At 38.4% G+C, this 20,703-nt stretch overlaps 1 protein-coding gene across 1 annotated transcript in view; it reads right to left on the bottom strand.

Moving 5' to 3' along the window:
* The window catches only part of LACE1 (lactation elevated 1), a 309,080-nt gene that overhangs the window by 51,657 nt on the left and 236,720 nt on the right, over window positions 1–20,703 (bottom strand). Inside the window, exons 9-10 of the mRNA XM_006839948.1 lie at window positions 17,413–17,483; window positions 17,056–17,156 (exon numbers count right to left, since the gene is read on the bottom strand). Coding sequence (XP_006840011.1) covers window positions 17,056–17,156; window positions 17,413–17,483 — 172 coding nt within the window. The remainder of the gene's footprint in view (window positions 1–17,055; window positions 17,157–17,412; window positions 17,484–20,703) is intronic.

The raw sequence follows: 20,703 nt of genomic DNA on the forward strand, positions 1-20,703 counted from the left end.
GATGATAATCAATGTAATGAAACAAGCTATATGAATGGTTGAATGTGAAGCTGATGATGTGCCCTGTAAACTTTCACTCAATCCAAAATAAAAACATTAAAAAAAACCCCCCATAACTTTGCAATGAAAAAAAAAAAAGAAAATTGTCCAAAAGTTGTTGGAAGAAAATTTACCTAACGTCCTGAAAGACGAGAAGGTAGCCATTCCAGAAGCTGAATGAACTCCAAACAGGATACACCCCAAAAGAAAAGAAAAACACCAAGACATATAATAACTACACTTTTTAAAACAAAGACAAGGAAAGAATCCTGAGATCAGCTCCAGAAAAACAAAGTTACCTACAGAACTTCCAGCAAGATGGCGGACTAGGCAGATGCACTGCATAGACCCACTAAAACAAAGATACAACACCAAATGAGACAGACACATTCTGGCACCCTGAACTTCAGAGGAAAGGTCAGAGAAGTGGATTGAATGTTTGCAGGTAGTAAAAGCTGAGCAGGGACAGCCAGAGAGGAAGACTAACTGGTGAATAGCCAGCCAGACAAGGTGGGACAATCTTATGAGCAGCTTTGGCAACAGAAGGTGATCTGGAAGAGCAGGTTCACACAGGTGAGATTCCTTCTTTTTCCTCATGCTCCCTAGGTGACCAGAGGTGTGACCACCTCATCCACCCCCAGAGCCAGACCCTAACTCTCTAGGGTTTGGAGGTACCTGGTTGGAAGCCATGCCAGTGTGAGGTGAGACCAAATGGTGCCCTGTGGTGCCTGAATCAAGTGGGCTCAGCTCCAGATCTATAGATCCTGTAGAGCCACCAGTCCAGCACTTAACTAGTCACCCTCTCCACAGCTGCCCTGTGGTTCTAACAGACACAGAAACCAGCTCCATCAAAGGCCCTGAACATAGATAACACTGAGGTGGATAGGAACTCCATCTAGGGCCAGGAACTCTGCTGTCACATCCCTCCCACACCTGCCTCATGAGCTCCTTGGGTTGCAGGAGCCTCCCAGAGCTTTCTCCTCTCTGAGTCCAACAGCTGTGCTGTTGTTTTCTTTTTGTTTTGGGGTTTGTTCTTTTTCCTTTTGTTGTATCATCACTTTTGTTTGTTTATTCTTTCTCCTCCTTTTCTATTCTTTCCATTCCTTTGAATTTTATCTTTTCTATTCATGCTTTGGTTTTTCTTTCTTTTCTCTGGTTTCTCATTTCTGCTCTTTCTCTCTTTTTCCCCTTTTGATTTTTCGTTCTTTCTTTCTTTTTGAGCAGAAGATGCCTTTATTGCCTTAGTTCAGCTAAAATTTTGTGATAGGTTTGTGGTGTGAGGTTTCTTCATAGCCCTATAATCTCCATTGTCTTAGGCTGGGTTTTCTAGAGAAGGAAAATCAGTGAATCTTATACATGTATATAAAGAGATTTACTGCAAGGAAATGGCTCACACAGTTACAGAGGGTGGCAAGTTGAAGAGGCTAAGTTAGATGTTAGGCTGGAGGCTTCTCTGGATTCATGCAGCTGCAGGGGCTTATGAGCCAAAGATTGACAGATCACATGTCTCATGAGCTGCAGAAGCTAATGAATCACATGACTGAGAGTCAATATGACAGGTCACTGACTCAAGCTTCAAGAACTGGAGTTCAGATGATTAGAACCAGATATAGGATTCAGAGCAAGTAAAAAGCCACAAACCCAAGGAAACTCCCTTTCAACTGATTGGCTTTTTGATCTTTCTTTACAACTCTCTATCCTCTTTTCATATTTCTTCTTCCTGGTTTTTCTTTTCTTTCTTTGTTTTTACTTCTTCCTTTTATTTCCTCTCTTATTTTCCCCTTCTATAGCTCTACTTTCCTGTCTATCTTTTTTCTTTTTAGTTATTTTTTTTTTTTAAGGTTTTACATTCAAGAAATGATACACCTTGTTTCATTACAATGGTTATAATCCCCTCCATTCTTTAGTGTGTGTGTGTGTGTGTTTTTCTTTCTATTTTCTCCTGTTATTTTCTCTTCAATAGTTCCATTTACCTGTTCCTCTTTTGTCTTTATAGCCAATACATATTTTACATTACATTCTTTTTTTTTTTTTTTCTGGTTGCTGCCTGTTTGTTTTTCTCTTTATTATCTTCTCTTTTCTTTGTTGGTCCTTTTTTTTGTTTATTCTGTTTTGTTTTATAGTGTGTGAGAGATAGAGAGAGAGGGGGGGCGGTTTCTCTTTCCCACCCAACAGGAGACAGCAACCCCGTCCATACAGCCCATACACAAGCATACCCTCTGCAGCTCCATGCACTAAGCAAGAGCCAATAGCACCTCCTATGCCACGTGATCAATGATAGATAGCAGCTAACACCAGACAAACCTACCCTAAACTAAGTTGCACAAACATCAAATGAGAATGGTGTACAGGATTCCATTCTTTAACTACAATCACAGGAGACAGTTGGTGAGAGTCTAAGAACTCATCAACATACAGTCATCAATTAAATACAAATCTAACAACCCCACAGTGCCCTGGAGAGAACACTGTTTACATGAAGAAACAAGAGAGAATGGCTTCAACAGATGACCAAGATGCAGATCCAGAAAACATTTCTGAAGCAAAAATGGTAATGGAAATAAATGGAAAAAAATCAGAAGAATGACAGTTAGGTACCTTCAAAGGATTGACAGAAAAATAGAGTAAAGCAAAGACACAGAGAAAACTTTACAAAAATTCAGGAAAACTCCACAAGAACAGACAAAATAAATGCAAATTTTGATAAAATACAGACCCTGCGATTAGAAATCCAAAAGATTAATGCTAAGATTTCAGAAATGGACAATACATTGAAAGGGCAAAGAAGAAGATACAAAGCAATGGAAGCCTGAATTAGTGAGCCTGAAGGTAAATTTCTCAATACTATCATGCTAGAAGAACAATCAGAAAAAAGGATGAAAAGATCTGAAGAAAGCCTCAGAGTTATGTGGGACACCATGAAGAGGAACAACTTAAGAGTTATTGGAATTCTAGAACAGGAAGAGATATTTAAGAGCACAAAGAAAATTGTTGAAGACTTTGTGTAAGCAACCTTCCCTAACATCATGAAAGATGAGAAGATAAGCATATAAGAAGCTGAACAAACCCTAAACAGGACAGTTCCCAAAATAAATTCACCAAGATATATTATAATCAAACTTCCCAAAATCAAAAACAAGGAAAGAATTCTGAGAGTAGCTCAGAAAAAAAAAAAAAAAAGTTACCTAAAATGGAGAACCAATAAGATTAAGCTCTACAGGCAAGAAGGCAATGGGATTACACATACAAAACTCTGAAAGAAAAAAATTGCCAAGCAAGAATTATATACCAAACAAAGGTATCCATCAATTGCAATGGCAAAATCAAGACATTTCCCAATAAATAGAAATTAAAGGACTTTGTAATGACCAGATCACCTTTACAAAAAATACTAAAGGGTGTTATTTGGACTGAAAACCAACAAGTAAGAGTAAACAACAACCTTAGATTACCATACATGACACACCACCCAGAACTCAATCCAGATATAAAAGTATTTCAAGTAAAGCAAACCTACAAACTGAAAATAGGGAACCAGATATATCATTGTATAATGAAGTCAACTACAAAGCAAAAAGAGGGCATAGTATGGCTCTAGAATTTCCAAATGGCAAAGAAGTCAAGTTTATTTCAAGATAAAACAGACTGCTTTAAATAGGGAGAAAAATTAATAAATTGCAGAGTAATAGCAAAGAAAATTAGTATACCTGCACATCAAGATTGGGAAAAAAAAAGAGGAAAATCAGAAAAATTTAGTAAACATTAACACAACTAAAACGAAAAGACCCAGAAACAAAAAGAACCTAGCGCAGAAAATTATGTGGAACAAAGAAACCAGCAGTACCACAAAAACACACACAGCAAAATGACAACAATCAATTCACACCTATTGATAATTACACTGAATGTAAACGGATTAAATGTACGAGTGAAGAGACATAGAGAGCAGAGTGGATAAGAAAATAGGATCCTTCATTATGATACCTACAAGAAACATATAAAAATGACGGAGACAACCTAAATGCCCACCAACAAAAGAACGATTAAACAAAGTGTGTAACATACACACAATGCAACAGTACACAATGTTGAAGAATAATGATGAATCTGTGAAACAACTCACAACATGGGGATCCTGAAGGGCATTTGGCTGAGTGAAATTAGTCAATTAAATATTTATGAGACCAATGATGTAAAAAGTTACAAAAAGGTTTTCTTCATAAAATAAACAATCTATGATGGTTATAGGGGGGCAGGGGTAGGAAAAATTATTTACGGACTAGAGGGTAGACACATGTTAACATGGGTGGCAGGGCAAGCAATATACAAGAGGGAGGTTAGCAGAGGAAAGATGAAGGAGACACAGGGAGGAATGTAGTAGTTTAAGTGAACAGAGGTAAATACTGTTAACTGCTGTGCGTGGACAGAATTGCAATAATTACAATAAAGGAAAACATAATTTGTTTAATGTAACACTGATGATCTGCTCTGTAAACCTTCACTCAACTCACAATAAAAAGTTCTTTTTTTTTTTTTTTAAGTTACCTACAAAGGAGAAATAATATGACTAAGTTTTGATTTATCAGCAAGTATCATACAGGGAAGAAGACAGTGGAATTGCATATATAAAACTATGAAAGAAAAAATTGCCATTCAAGAATCATACACCCAACAGAACTGTCCATCATATGAGTCAGCACAATTAGGTACTTTTTAGATAAACAGAAATTGAAGGAATTTATAAAAACCAGTCCAACCTTGCAAAAAATATTAAATGGCATTCTTTGGACAGAGAACCAATAACAGCAGTCAACAACTTGAGACTAAATACATGCCAGTATTTCCCAGAAATCAACCCAGATGTAGAAGTATTCCAGATCTACAAGACTGACAATAAAGAACCAGAGATACAGTTGCAACAACAAAACCATAAAGTAAAAAGAGTTCTGTGGTCAAAAAGAACAACAAAAAAAAGAGTTGTTTCTACCACTCTATGTCTGAGCCTCAAAATAATTTTATTCCCAAGACAGAACATATCCAAGGTGTCCAACATTCTCTGGTACACTTGCTCTTCTCTTGTGATTCTCTTAAATTCCTGGGCACTTACTCCCTATTACAGGAGGCAATTCAGTTAGAGCACAACATATTCACAGAGAACAAAAGCAAGTTTTCTAAGGGCTAGTTGGTCCAAAGTGAAGGGCTGGTTGGTCTGAAGTGAGGTGAGACCTAGGGACTCCTGAGCCCATGGACCAGGATATAGCCACAGAGGGCTAGAGCTGACAGTGAAGGAGCCAGCTGATGTGAACTGAGGGGAATCGCACAAGTACACCCAAACTTGTAGTTTACATGGGAGAACATCAACTTTACACTCATCCTATCGTGTTTCATTTCATTGTAATGATTACAATTCCCTCCATGCATCATCATTTAATGCAAACAGTATTTGCTTCTATTCCCTGTTTTGTTGTTGTTGTTGTTGTTTTTGGATGTACACCAAAACACTAAGGAATATATGATCATTTAAACAACCAAAGGGCACATTCTGCAAGCCTGCCTCCTGGCCACCAGCACAGTCTTTCTCTTTCATGAGTCTAGAGTCCTCAGCTGCTCTCTCTCCATCTCTGCCTCCATCTCTGGTGTTACTACTTCTCTCGATAGGTTCCCACATTCCACTTGTGCTCTTCTCTCTTGATGGTCCTAGGGTCCTCTGTTCCTGGACTGTAAGATTAACTACTCCCCCCTTTTTGTTACAAAACTTCTACCTTTACAGTTGTGACAATCACAATTCATCATAATAACAATTACTCACTAATGATTCATAAGAATCTTATCCCATCTTCTTTCACCAGACCCATCTAGACAAGATGAAAACTATTCAGTGGGGATTCTGCCTTCCCCTTCACACTCTGAAACTAAATTCCCTCTTGCAAACTTGTAAGCCAGTCACTTTATGCCTTTATAGCTCCCCCATTTTAGGTAGCCAATGTCTAAGTTGCCCATCCCTATCAACCCTGCATACAGAAGGGATGGGAATGATCCTTGCTGTCCTGTATGATATTCTTGATATCACCCCCTAATTCTTTTGGTCTTTTGATCATTAGTGTCTAGTGTATCAATTCTTTTCTTGAAAAGATCTCTAAATCCAGGTGGGATATGTTCAAGGCCATAATTTGGCTCTCGTGGACTTGCTTTAACTTTCTTCAGCTTCAGCCTGAACTTGTATATGAGCAATTGATGGTTTGTTCCACAGTCTGCTCCTGTCCTGGTTTTGGCTGATGCTGTGAAACTTTTCCACTGTCTCTTCCCACCAATGTAGTCAATGTGATTTCTGTGTATTCTGTTTAGTGAGGTCCATGTGTATAGACCTCACCATCTTTTATGTTGTTTAAAAAAGGTATTTGCAATGAAGAAGTAAGTCATTGGTCTTGCAAAATTCTATCATGCAATCTCCAGCATCGTTTCTATTACCAAGGCCATGTTTTCCAACTACTGATACTTTCTCTTTGTTTCCAACATTTGCATTCCAATCACCAGTAATTATCAATACTTCTTGACTGCATGCTTGATTAGTTTCAGACTGAAGAAACTGGTTGTTGTTGTTATGTACCTTTGATTCAGTTCTGACTCAAAGCTACCCTATATGGGGTTTCTGAGGAGCAGTTTGTGGATGTGAACTGCCAAAGGAGCTCTGGTAGCGTAGTGGTTACGAATCGGGCTGCGAACCTTAAGGTCAGCGGTTCGAAACTACCAGCTGCTCCGTGGGAGAAAGATGAGGCTTTCTGCTCCCGTAAAGATTTACACCCTCGGAAACCCTATACAGGGTCGCTATGGGTCGGAACCGACTCAATGGCACATAACAACAACAACAACAATTCAGTGTTTATCCTGTAGTGCCACACCAGGAAACCAGAAGAAGTTGGTAGAATTCTTTACTTTCATTATCACTCACATTAGTGGTTGGTGCATGAATTAGAATAACAGTGGTATTTACTGGTCTTCCTTGCAGACATATGTATATTATCATATCACAGACAGCATTATACTTCAAGATAGATCTTGAAAGGCTCTTTTTGAAGATGAATGCTATTTTTGATAATGAATGCTATGCCATTCCTTTTCAATGTGTCATTCCTGTCATAGTAAACCATAAGATTGTCTGATTCAAAATGACCAATACCAGTCCATTTCAGTTCACTAATGCCTAGGCTATCGATCTTTATGTGTTCCATTTCATTTTTGACAACTTTCCATTTTCTTAGATTTATACTTCATACCTTCCACATTCCAGTTATGAGATTTAATTCCAATAGCCTTCTTTATAATTCTGAGGACCTATATGGAATAAGGAGTTCTGGTATGGCACTATGGGTTAATGCGTTGGACTGTAAGGTCGGTTTGAACTGCAAGGTCGACAGTTGAAGCTCACCAGCTGCTCCTTGGAAACCCTACTCAGGGTCACTATGAGTCAGAGCTGACTCGATGGCACTTAACAACAACAACAACACATAGAATAACCTCAGTTCAGAAGTGTATGTTGAAACCATACACCTAAATGCATACATCCTATATTACTTCTCATGCATTTAACTGCATTCCCTTAACTGGCACTGCAAAGCAACTATAGAAGATTTTATATTGTTGGAAAGATTCAGTGCTGGTGGAACTGTCAGATAAAATGACTTTCAAGTACCTGCCAAGACTAAGACTATCTCTTTAGCTTGTTGATTGCAAAGTTGTTCAGGAAAAGACAGAGGAGATGAGATTTAGGGCTCACTTTTGGCATCAGATTCATCTCCCTTCCTGTAAGAATCTGATTCTCTACCAACCTTTTGGCAACCTCACTCCTAACCTACCCGTCTGCTCTGCTTTAGCCAGACTAGCCTTATTTGGACATGGTATTGGCAGAGGTCAGTATATCTGGAAAATGAGCACACATAGATCAGTGATGGGTTTTGCTGCTGGTAAGGTAAAAAGCTGAGGAAATTCCTGAGCTGCCTGGGCTATGGTGATTAATGCCCTTATTCCTTGATACTAATCACCACTATTGGCATTCAAACCCCATCAGCCTTGACTCTTGGCCAAATAGAGATAAAAGCTATTCATCCTTTAATATTTACAGAGAGTGTACCAAGCCATAGGACATAAACCAAAAGTGGTTCCAAGCCAATGTTTCATTTGGAATACATGAAACCAAATAAAGCACAAACAACTGCTCAAGGGATATTGTTTAATACAGTTTTAAGTCTAAAGTTGTATACACTAATATAATATACTCAAGATTAATAGACAGTTGAAGGCCAGGCATATCTAGAGTACCTGCAATTCTTGAGCACTAAGAATCAAAGAAGAAAGCTAATGAAGAAAAAGTTAATAGTGAATAATGTGGCTACCCATGCATATGCATCAACTGATATATTTTTCTGCCATACGTTTTGCAAACACACCTGGCTACCTGTCATTATTTTTTAAACGCAAATAACAAACTGCTCTTGCAAATAGTTACTTGTGATCACAGTTATTGGTTGAGGAAACAATTTTCTGCAGGTGTAAAAATTACATTTCTCAATAAGGAAAATTCAGGTATACTCAGTTAACTCATTAAGCCTTTAGAATTCAGTATTGGCTTGCTTCCTTTGAATAGGATTCTTTCAGTTTTGGTCCATAGAAGTTTAACCCTAAAGCAAGTAGTTCTCAAACTTTTTGGTTCCAAGACCCTTTTGTTGTTGTTATAGACCATTGGTGATGCAGTGGGCTACGCATCGGACGGCTAAGTAAAGGGTTGGATGTTCAAACTCACCAACTGTTTTGCAGAAAATAAAGATAAGGCAGTCTGTAAAAAAAGATTTACAGTCTTGGAAACCCTATAGATCAGTTAGAACTGTCACTGTGAGTAGGGACCAACTCAATGGCAGTAAGTTTGGTGGTTTGGTTTGGTGTTAGGTGCCATCAAGTCAGTTCCAATTCATAGAGATGGCACAAGACCGTGTTATACAAAACACTGCCCAGTCTTGTGCCATCTTCACAATTGTTACTATGTTTGAGCCCACTGGTGTGTTGTAGCCACTGTGTTAAGCTATCTCCTAACACATTTGCCATAGTAATATAAGATGCTAATAATAGGGAAACTGGTATATCGGAACTATCTGCACTATTTTCTCAATTTTTCTTAAATCCAAAACTGTTCTAAAATATGATTGATTTAAATTTCTTTTAAAACTCGACAAGTGGCAGTTTTTAAAATGTCAATGACGATATAGAATTTAAGCCATCTCGGTGTACTTTCTGAACTCTGTTATATTAAAATCCATTGGTTCTTCTTGAAATCTGAATGGATGTCATGTATGACTTTACAAGATTATGTTACACTGCCATGTAACATTATGTAACACGATTGTGTAACACTGGTTATTGGAAAATAGTGGTTTGATATGTTATGCAGAGCTTCCAAATGTTGACACATTTAGCTATGTAATAACAACACACTGAATTTGTTCATGTCACTATTGATCTCATCAGAAAAATATAGTTTATATTGGGAAGCTGTCAAACTTACAGTTGTTGTTAAATGACTTCGAGTCAGTTCCAACTCCTAGAGACCCTGTGTAGGGTTTCTGAGGAGTGGCTAGTGAGCTTGAACCTCCGACCTTGAAGTTCGAATTGAACTCGCAGTTCAGTGCATTAACCCAAAGCACCTCACCAGGACTCCAAGCTTATGGTAGAGGTACTTCACTGCCGTTGTTGTCAGGTGCCTGGTCCTATGCCAACCTCACAATCATTGCTATGCTTGAGCCCATTTCCGCTGACCCTGTGTCAGTCCATCTCATTGCGGATCTTCCCCTTTTTTGCTGAACCTCCACTTTACTAAGCATGAGGTCCTTCTCCAGGGAATGGCCCCTTCTGATAATATGTACGAAGTATGAGAAATGAAGTCTGGCCATCCTGGCTTCCAAGGAGCATTCTGGCTGTACTTCTTCCAACACAGATCTGTTTGTTCTTTTGGCAGTCCATGCACTTTTAATATTCTTCTCCAACACCATAACTGAAATGCATACATTCTTCTATGGTCTTCTTTATTCATTGTCCAACTTGCATATGAGGCTACTGAAAATGACATGGCTTGATTCAGGCACACCTTAGTTCTCAAACTGTCATCTTTGTTCTTGAACACTTTAAAGAAATATTGTGCAGCAGATTTGTCAAGGACCCCTTGGAGTCTGCAAACCATTCTTGGAAAATGACTGATTGATATAACTTCTCTGTTACCCTCTGATTGAGCTAAATAATTGTGCTAAAGTAATAAAAGGAAAATGGACAGCTGATGCCATAGCCACAGAGATGAGTCTGTTTTATCTTCCTTTACTACAGTTCTGATATGGGGCATCAGAGGGAGCAGCAGCACCCACACTAACTCTCCTTACCCTCCCCACAGGACTCTAAGACCATGCTTCCCAGCCTTTTTTCATCATGGCAGGGAGGCATGATGGTAAGCCTTTTACAAAAGGGTTAAGAGATGGGGCTGCCTAAGATGCTAAGGCTTGAGGTCCCTAGCCTGTAAGTGCAGGCCCTATCCAGCTTTCAGGAGGGCGGGGTGTGTGTGTGTGTGTGTGTGTCCATATCTGCACCTCTTCCTCGTAGGTGTGCTAAAGCACATGAGTTGGAAAGTTGTGCCCTAAGGTTCTCAGCACAGAGTAGGGTTCTCAGGACTGGAGGGTGTCTGTTCCCTAGTGAGCATAGGGTTCCATAAAAGGCTTAAAGTTGAACTCATATGTGGGAAAGCACAAAGTATCTGTTCACACTTTATGGTCGAGCTAGATTCATATGAAAGATTTGAAGTAGAACTTGTTCAGGACATTTTCAGATATAGTGCACTTATTAAGAGAACAGAATCTGACCCCTAGACTACAAGGGAGTTCATGCCCTGGCTCTGTCACTTACTAGCTGTGTGACTTTGGGAACATAACAAAACATCTCTGTGCCTCAAATTCCTGTTACAGAAAAGGGATAATAACAGTGCTTATTATAAGTATTGGCACCTAGTGTGGTGCTGTAGGATAAACACTGGACTCCTAGCCAAAATGTCAGTGGTTTAAACCCACCAGCTGCTTCTCAGAAACCAGATACAGGGTCCCTACTAGTCGGAACTCACTCAACGGAACTTCACAACAACAAAAAACATAGGGTCTTTTAAGTGTTCAAGAGCAAAAATAACAGTTTGAGGACTAAGGTGAGTCTGATCTAAGCCAGGATATTCTCAATAGCCTCATATGCATGTGAAACTTGGATAATGAATAAAGAAGACTGTAGAAGAATCGATGCATTTGAGTTATGGTGTTGGAGGAGAAAACTGAAAGTATCATGGACTGACAGAAGAACAAACAAATCTGTTTTGGAAGAAGTACAGTCCAAATGCTCCTTAGAAGCACGGATGGTGAGACTTGGGGATGGCGAGACTTGGTCTCTTATACTTTAGACATACAATCAGGAGGGACCAGACACTGGAGAAGGACTGTCAGTTTGTTGTACTGTGGTTGCTTGCATATTGCTGTGACTCTGGAAGCTATGGCACTGGTATTTTAAATACCAGCAGGGCCACCATGGTGGAAAGGTTTCAGCTGAGCTTCTAGACAAAGACAGACTAGGAAGAAGGAGAGACAAACTACATCCAAACATTTATCCTGAAAACCTCATGAATAGCAGTAGAACACTGTCAGATAGTACAAGAATACTGAATATTGAAACATGGTGAAGAGCACCAGAATATTGTCAGATACAGTGCTGGAAGATGAGTCCCTCAGATTGGAAGGCACTCAAAATATGATTGGGGAAGAGCTGCCTTTTCAAAGTAGAGTTGACTGTGATGACTCAAATGGAGTAAAGCCTTTGGGGCTTAGATTTGCTGGTAGGGCACAACTGAAAATGAGGAGATACTACAACAACAACACTATCAACATCCATTAATAATAGGAATGTACAAAGTACAAATTTAGGGAAATTGGAAGCTGTCAAAAAGGAAATGAAACTCATAAACATCAATACCCTAAGAATTAGTGAGCTGAAATAAACTGGCATTGGCCTTTTGAAGCTGACAATTACATGGTTTACTATGTTGGGAATGACAAATTGAAGAGGAATGGCATCATATTCATCATCAAAAGAACACTTCAAGGTCTGTCTTGAAGTACAACACTGTCTGTGATAGGATAAAATCCATACTCCTACAAGGAAGACCAAGGAGCTCTGGTAGCGTAGTGGTTACGAATCGGGCTGTGAACCTTAAGGTCAGCAGTTCGAAACTACCAGCTGCTCTGCGGGAGAAAGATGAGGCTTTCTACTCCCGTAAGGATTTACACCCTCGGAAACCCTGTACAGGGTCGCTATGGGTCAGAACCGACTCGACGGCACTTAACAACAACAACACAAGGAAGACCAGTAAATATCATTATTATTCAAATGTATGCACCAATAATAATGAAATTGAAAAATTCTATCAGCTTCTACAGTCGGAAATAAATCAAACATGCAATCCAGATGTATTGATAAGGCATCTGCCCATGTCTACTGGGTTGGACACCCGATTTTGCAAAATTGAATAAAGAAAACCTCACTGAAAAAAAAAAAAAAAGATGTATTGATAATTGCTGGTGATTGGAATGCAAAGGTTGGGAAAAAAAAGAGAAAGGATCAGTCACTGGAAAATATGGACTTGGTAATAGAAATGATGCTGAATAGTACATGAAAGAATTTTGCAAGACCAATGACTTTTTCATTGTAAATACCTTTCTTAAACATTATAAAAGAAGACTATACACATTGACCTCACTAGATGGAATACATAGAAATCAAATTGACTACATCTGTGGAAAGAGACAGTGGAAAAGCTCCGTATCATTAGCCAGAACAAGGAGGGGGCAGACTGTGGAACAAACCATCAATTGCTCACATGCAAGTCGGGCTGAAGCTGAAGACAATTTTAAAAAGATTCAAAATATGACCGTGAACATATCCCACTTGATTTAGAGATCATTGGAAGAACAGTTTTGATATATTAGACATGAATGACTAAAGACCAGACGAGTTGTGGAACGACATCAAGAACATCAAAAGGGAAGAAAGTAAAAGGTCATTAAGAAGACAAGAAAGAAAGAAAAGACCAAAATGGATGTCAGAAGAGACTCTGAAACTTGCTCTCCAGCATACAGATGCTAAAGCAAATGGAAGATATGAGAAGGTAAAAGAGATGAATAGAAAATTTCATAGGGCAGCTCAGGAAGATAAAGTCAAATATTATAATGAAATATGCAAAAACCTGGAGTTAGAAAACCAAAAGGAAAGAACACACTCAGCACTTCTCAAGCTGAGGGAACTGAAGAAAGAAGTCAAGCCACGACTTGAAATATCGAAGGATTCTCTGGACAAAATATTGACTGATGGAGAAAACATCAAAAGAAAAGAGAAGGAATACACAGAGTCAGTGTGCCAAAAAGAAGTCATTTCAATAAGTAGCATATGATCAAGAGACAATGATACTGAAGGAAAAAGTCTAAGATGCACTGAAGCATTGGCAAAGAACAAGACTCTGGGAATTGATGAAATACAAATTGAAATCTTTCAGCATACTGATGTGGCACTAGAGGCATTCACTCATTTATGCCAATAAATTTGGAACACAGTTACTTGGCCAACTGTTTGGAAGAGATCTATATTTGTGCTTATTCCAAATAGAGGTAACCTAATGGAATGCAGAAATCATCAGACAATATCATTAATATAGCATGCAAGTAAAATTTTTCTAAAGATAATTTAAAAATGGCAGCAACGGTACATTGACAGAGAACTGCCAGAGGTTCAAGCCAGATACAGACAAGGACATAGAACAAGGGATATCATTGCTGACGTCAGATGGATCTTGAATGAAAGGGGAGAATACCAGAAAGATGTTTACCTGTGCTTTATTGACCATGCAAAGGCTTTTGATTGTGTGGATCATGACAAACTATGAACAACATTATGGAGAATAAGTATTCCAGAACATTTAATTGTGTTCATGAGGAATCTGTACTTAGACCAAGAGGCAGTTGTTTGAGCAGAACAAGTGAGCAATGAATGGTTTAAAATTAGGGAAGGTATGCACTGGGGTTGTATTCTTTCGCCATACTTATGCAATCTGTATGCCAAGCTGGATTATATGAAGAAGAATGGGGCATCAGGATTGGAGGAAGACTCATTAACAACCTATGATATACAGATGATACAACCTTGCTTGCTGAAAGCGAAGAGGACAAAGACCACAGCCTTCAGTATGGTTTGTACATCAACGTAAAGAAAACAAAAATCCTCACCACTGGACCAATAAATAACATCCATATAAATGGACAAAAGATCCAAGACTTCATTTTTCTCAGCTCCATCATCAACACTCCTGGAAGCAGCAGTTAAGAAATCAAACAGCATATTTCATTAAGCAAATCTGCTGCATAAGACCTCTTTAAGTGTTCAAGAGCAAACATGTCAGTTTGGGGACTCAGGTGCGCTTACACAAGCCACGGAATTTTCAATAACCTTATATGTGTGTGAAAGTTGAACAATGAATAAAGAAGACCATAGAAGACTTGATGTATTTGACTTATGGTGTTGGAGGAGAATATTAAGAGTATCATGGACTGCCAAAAGAACAAACCAATCTGTGTTGGAAGAAGTACAGTCAGAATGTTCCTTAGAAACCAGGATGGCTAGACTTCATTTCTCATACTTCCGACATATTATCATGCTGGACCAGTCCCCTGGAAAAGGACATCATGCTTGGTAAAGTGGAAGATCAGTGAAAAAGAGGAAGACCCCTGATGAGATGGAGTGGCACAGTGGCAGCAGCAGTGGGTTCAAGTATAACAATTTTGAGTTTGGCATAGGACCAGTCAATGTTTTGTTGTGTATAATGTTGCTATGAGTCGGTACCTACTCAATGGCAACTAACAAAAACCACAAGAAGATATTAACCTGCAGGATTCCTGAACTGAGGAGATGTGTTGGGAGGTAGGGATGCAGTGGGGGGGGGGGGGGGGGAGAGACTGAGAGTATGTTTGCAGAGGGGAATGCTCCTAAAATCCCTTAATCTTACTTATGGCATACGTCGACAGTTTACAATTTAAACCTTCTGTTACTTTATTAGGACGTTGACAGATTTTTCTCTTATATACTTGTAAACTTCTTGTTGTTGTTAAGTGATGTTTAGTCAGTGCCAACTTCTAGCAATCCTGTGTAGGTTTTTCAAGGAGTGGCTTGTGGGTTTGAACTGTCAACCATGCGGCGAGCAATCCAATGTTTAATTCAGAGCACCATACCATGTCACTGTCCTTTGTCAGTCACTTGGCACTTGTCTGATATCATAAGCATTCCACATTTACAAAGTCAATAAAAGGCAAACCCATACACTGACAAATGAAGAGCTGATTAACTTGTAGAAGAAAAGAAAGCAAGAAGAAAATAACTCAAATAAACTTGGAAATTTTTGATGAATTCCTTAAATATATTTTACAAAATTTTTTTCATGTGAGCGAAGTAACCGAAGTCATATTTTTATTATCCTACAGTTTTGTCAAGGAAAGTATGAAAAAACCCAACAACCCAACAACAGTTCATTTGTTCAATTTTTACTCTAACGTTTCAGCTCATAGTTGCTTTTATAATCAGTATTTTTATCAAACAAGATAAAATCTCACATTTTTATAAATAAGCTTATTTTTATTTTCATTCTCAATGTTCTTCCCCACTATCCCTATACTAATTAGTGGCCTCTTCCCAATGCTAAGTTTCCTCAAATAATGAACAAGAGAAAATCTTTGCCTTACTACTATCCCAGACTCAACAAGCTTGTCTGTTCTTTTCTGTGGAGGGGTAAGGGCTTCATCTTTCAGATAAACAAGAATTTTCTCAAGTTTATTTCTCTGACAAAGTGATTTACAAACAGCTGAACAGAAACTTTAATAAAGCTTGTCTGGAGTTACTGGGCTATTCGTGTGCTAATGTGATTGAGGCAGTGGAAGTCTAAAGGGCCCATATTACTTATAATGCCTTTGACTAACAGGATGGCCTTACTGTCAGAACATCCTAAAGTAAGATACCTTATTGTTTCTCTAGCACTTAGTTTCTGTAATACCCACTGTGGCTTAGACTTGTCTCTCTTGCCTAAAACTTACAAATCTTCACTGACTGGTTGGAAGTGATTAAATCACTAGCTTTTAAGAAGGTTACTCATCAAACGGATGGCAGGTACAAATACCGACTTTCTCTTCCTCTTTACTGAAAACAATTTTTCTTTAGTTACCTAAAAGTTAAGATAGATTAGAGACCAGCTGGAATGATAATTTATACATGTAAATCAAGAACTATGTGTAAAGTTACATCTTTTACAAGACAGAATCCTTCTTTCTAAAGAAGCTGCAGTCAAGGTCTTTCTCACTGACAGGAATGTGGATGGGTACACACTTTTCTCTGAGTATACTATTTATTATATGACACAGGTGTCATGATAAAATGAAATTCACTGTCATTGACCCTGGCTCCAATAGGTCAAATACTGGTGGCAATACCAAATAGACAGTGGAAATGAGGACCAGAAACTCTTTAAATCAGACTTCATTGGATCACGGTGACATTACTTCACTTTCCTGTTCCTATGTATTGAGCTGACCACAACAAGCTTACCTCAAATCTTTTGTTAGAAAACCCTGCCTGTTTAACTTCCACAAAATATCCCTAAAACAGATTTTATTTTTGTGTCCAGAAACAATTGACAGTTACCTATTTCCAACTAAGTCTTAGAGTCCTTCTAAGTGCAAATGTGCTGATATTTCTAAAAAGCAGAAGGCTTATAAACAGATGAGTATTTCCTTTAATGAGACTTTTGAATCAGGTCTGCCTCTGTGGATAGTATTTTTAAATCTGAACCAGGCAGAGAGGAGAAGGAAGTATTTTAACATGTGAAAAGGCCAATGAGTCTGGACGTGCCTGGATACTTACTCTCTCACATAGCTCTTCAAATGTGCAGTCGGCAACGGTTCCACAGGCTTTATTCAGCCGCAGCTCTCTGCCTTGCACTTTTAGAATCCTTGGTCTAGTTACTATGGGAACATGAACAAAGACTCAATCTTGTCTGGATAATTACTATAAAATTCATCTCTTACAGATAGGAAATGCATAGCTTGATGAATAATAGCACATGATTCAACACATAAATTAGACAAAATGCTGATACAATGACTGCCACTTGAGTGTGGCATCAACCCATATACAGCAATGGAACTTATTAATTGGTCAGTGGAGATTGAGCATTGTGTTCTAAATGTATTCTCTTTCAAGAGAAATTAACTTACGTACAATCATTTTGTTTCTGAGCCAGCTCATCAAACAACTTATCCATGACAGCCTCCACATCAGCTTCACTTGTGCTACAGTGAAAAGAATAATAGAATATGAAATTAATAACACTTGAAGCCAACATCAAACAGCTGCCTGAGCCTGCTTAGCTTTTTGCCCATAAAAAAAAAAAAAAAAGAACAGGATGTTATGCTCTAAATACAAACATTAGATTTAGAATACACTTAAAAGCAGAGAATATTAACTCTCAGGTAGATGATTCTGCCTTATTTGCATACACTGAAAGACTTCTGTGCTTCTAGCTGTTTCCAGTAATGAGACGATACAGGCAGAGTAAATCCATTAATACTCTGTGTACACAATGAGAAGAAAGGCTTCTGGCTCTCTCTTGCATGCAAAACAAGAGCAAATAGACAAGGCAGTCAAGCATCCAGCAAAGTATCCTTTGAAATCTCTGCTGAGAGGGTACATGTGAAACTAAATATTGAAGCTGCTTTTAAAAAAAAAAAAGAAAAAATCAAGTCAAGTCACTGACTGGGAGGATCAAACACCCAGAATTAAATTACAAGCTTCAAAATACCAACTTGATCTGCACATCAATAACTTTATCCGACTTGTAGTATGAGGACAATTATAGACCACACAGTTACTCTCAAAAGTGTTCTTGTTGGAAATTCAAGAAAACTCTCTCCTTCTCTGATGCCCACCATCTCAGCCATTCTGAAGTTAGTCTCATCACAGAATCTTTTGTATTCTAATTAGAAATCACCAGATGGTTTAGGGAACCCACATATATAAATGTGATGATGCTGTGGCCTTTTTTCCTCTCACATTTTTTTTTTTTAAAAGAGGGGGTTGATAAATTAACACAGTTGAATAAAGTAAAATAACTGGCAGAAGAAAGAAATGCTGTTAGATAAGAAATTTCAAGTGAAAATGTAAGTTTACTTTAACTCTACCTCCTCCAAACTTATGCAAGCTGACCTGCCAATATGCTTAATTCTGACACACAAATCACTCTTGTCTAGGTGTGGAAGCAATTAAACTGAATTCTGGACATACATTTTAATAAACTCTAATTGAAAATTAATATGGCAGATTATTTTTACTTTAGATTAAGCTTAAACTAAACTGAAATTAATTTCTCCCTTGAGATAATGACCAAGTGGCAGCTATTAACACACAGACACCTAATTCTTCAAATGTTCTAGAATACATTCCTTTAAAATGCAACAAAGCACATAGTCATTATGAAGGGCTTGGAACTGTCACATTCCAAGTCCACAATGTACTTCAAAGGATCTTAAAACATCATTTGTAATGGTGTAACTTTACATGGAAAAGCCTATTTGAAAATGCTTACATAAAACTTTGTATGATATTTTAATTAATAGCAGTATTAGAATAATGAAATAATCCTATAGAAAAAATGATTAAGACAAAACAAAAACACAATAAATTTTAAAGGTATAAAGAAGTCACACAGTCAATGAGAATATCAATGACCACATGAAGCCCATGCAGGTTTAGATGACTATGCTAACATCAATCTTGAGAATTCATTAGGGGACATTCCCACCTTGGAGTGGCAGCTTACACAAACACAACTGTTGGAAAAGTGTGTTGCCTTTTAAGAAATATAGAAAGAAGAGGACAGGGCCAGACACTAGGGCATCTGCTTGCTTTGAAAAGTCAACCTTTTCTCAAGATTGGCATGCTACCCAATACAGAGGGAGAATTGAATTCTGAGATGTAACCAAGACAGAAGACAGTTTCCAGAAGCATATTTGGTGAATAAACAACTGCTTACAAATAACAAATTAGTGATGATTTCTTTTATGCAGTAGACTCTGGTATGCAAGTATACAAGGCACCTATGAATTTATTAAATGTAATTTCACTATATAGGCATATCTCGGAGATATTGGAGGTTCCATTCCAGACCACTGAAATTAGTAATATTAATTTTCTTATTTCCCAGCATATATAGAAGTTTTGTTTACACTATACTGCTGTCTTTAAGTGTGCAATGGCATCATGCCTGAAAAAACAATTGTTGTTTTTAAGAGCTGTAGAGTTGGTTCCAACCCATTGCGACCCTGTATAGGGTTTCCAAGGAGCAGCTGGTGAGCATGAACAGCCAACCTTGCTGTCCAAGCCAACTTTACAGTTCAGCGCATTATCCCACATAGCCATACCAGGACCAATACACATACCTTAATTTAAAAATTCTTTACTACCCAAAAAAGAAGCCCTAGTGGTGCTGTAGGATAAGCATTGGACTGCTAATCTCAAGGTCAGCAGTGCAAACTCATGAGGCTTTCTGTTCTTGGAAACATAAGGTTCCTATGAATCAATCAATTCCATGGTAGTAAGCTTGGTTTTACTGCTAAAAATGCTAGCCATCATTGGAGCCCTCAGAGAGTTGTGATCCTTTTTGCTGATGGAGGGTCTTGACTCTGTGGTGGTGGTTGCTGATGATTTGGGTGGTTGTGGCAATTTCCTAATGCCACAATGAAGTTGTGGCAATTTCTTCTTAAAGACAACAATGAAATTTGCCGAATCGATTGACTGTTCCTTTCACGAGAAAACATCAAGGCCCTAGTAGAGTTATTAATTGGTCTAATTTCAATATTGCCAGCTCTCAGGGTATAGGGAGACTCAAGAAGAGGGAGAGGAATAGAGACAGGCCAGTTGATGGAGCAATTGGAACACACATTTATCAAAGTTTGCCATCTTGTATGGATGTGGTTCCTGAAGTCTCAAAGCAATCATAACAGTAACCGGAAAACCAGTCCTAATCCCATCACTACCCTCCTCCAGTATCCCCACTACAGTGTCTTTATGAGGAAGGCATCAATGAAAGAAAAGGACAAGAATCCCTGCTCACTGTCCTTTGTGTCCAGTCTTGGTGAGAGGAGTCTTTCCTTCCCCTTGGGAAAGGAAAGGAGACTTACCTGTCCTATAGATAAGTGTCTGAGGAGAAGGATTCTCTATAAGAATTACTTGGAAAGATAAGGGGATCCTGGAAGAAAGAGAGCCTGGAATTACTTTCCTCAGTTAGATAAGCAGGACCTTAGCAGATTGGGAAAACAAGAAGCAGGAGGTGTTATATGTGCTGAGGCAAGATGAAGCACGCCACTTCTCACCAGAGAATACTCAAAAGATATGGAACTACCTACCAGATAGATATGTTAGAAGATACAGGTGAGGGGTTGGGTTGGAACAGGGATATTTACCTACTGTAGAAATTTAACATGAACCGTTCTTTTTTTTTTTTTTTAATGTTTT

The sequence above is a fragment of the Chrysochloris asiatica genome, unplaced genomic scaffold, assembly GCF_000296735.1.
Source record: "Chrysochloris asiatica unplaced genomic scaffold, ChrAsi1.0 scaffold00027, whole genome shotgun sequence".
In the NCBI taxonomy this organism is placed as follows: domain Eukaryota; kingdom Metazoa; phylum Chordata; class Mammalia; order Afrosoricida; family Chrysochloridae; genus Chrysochloris; species Chrysochloris asiatica.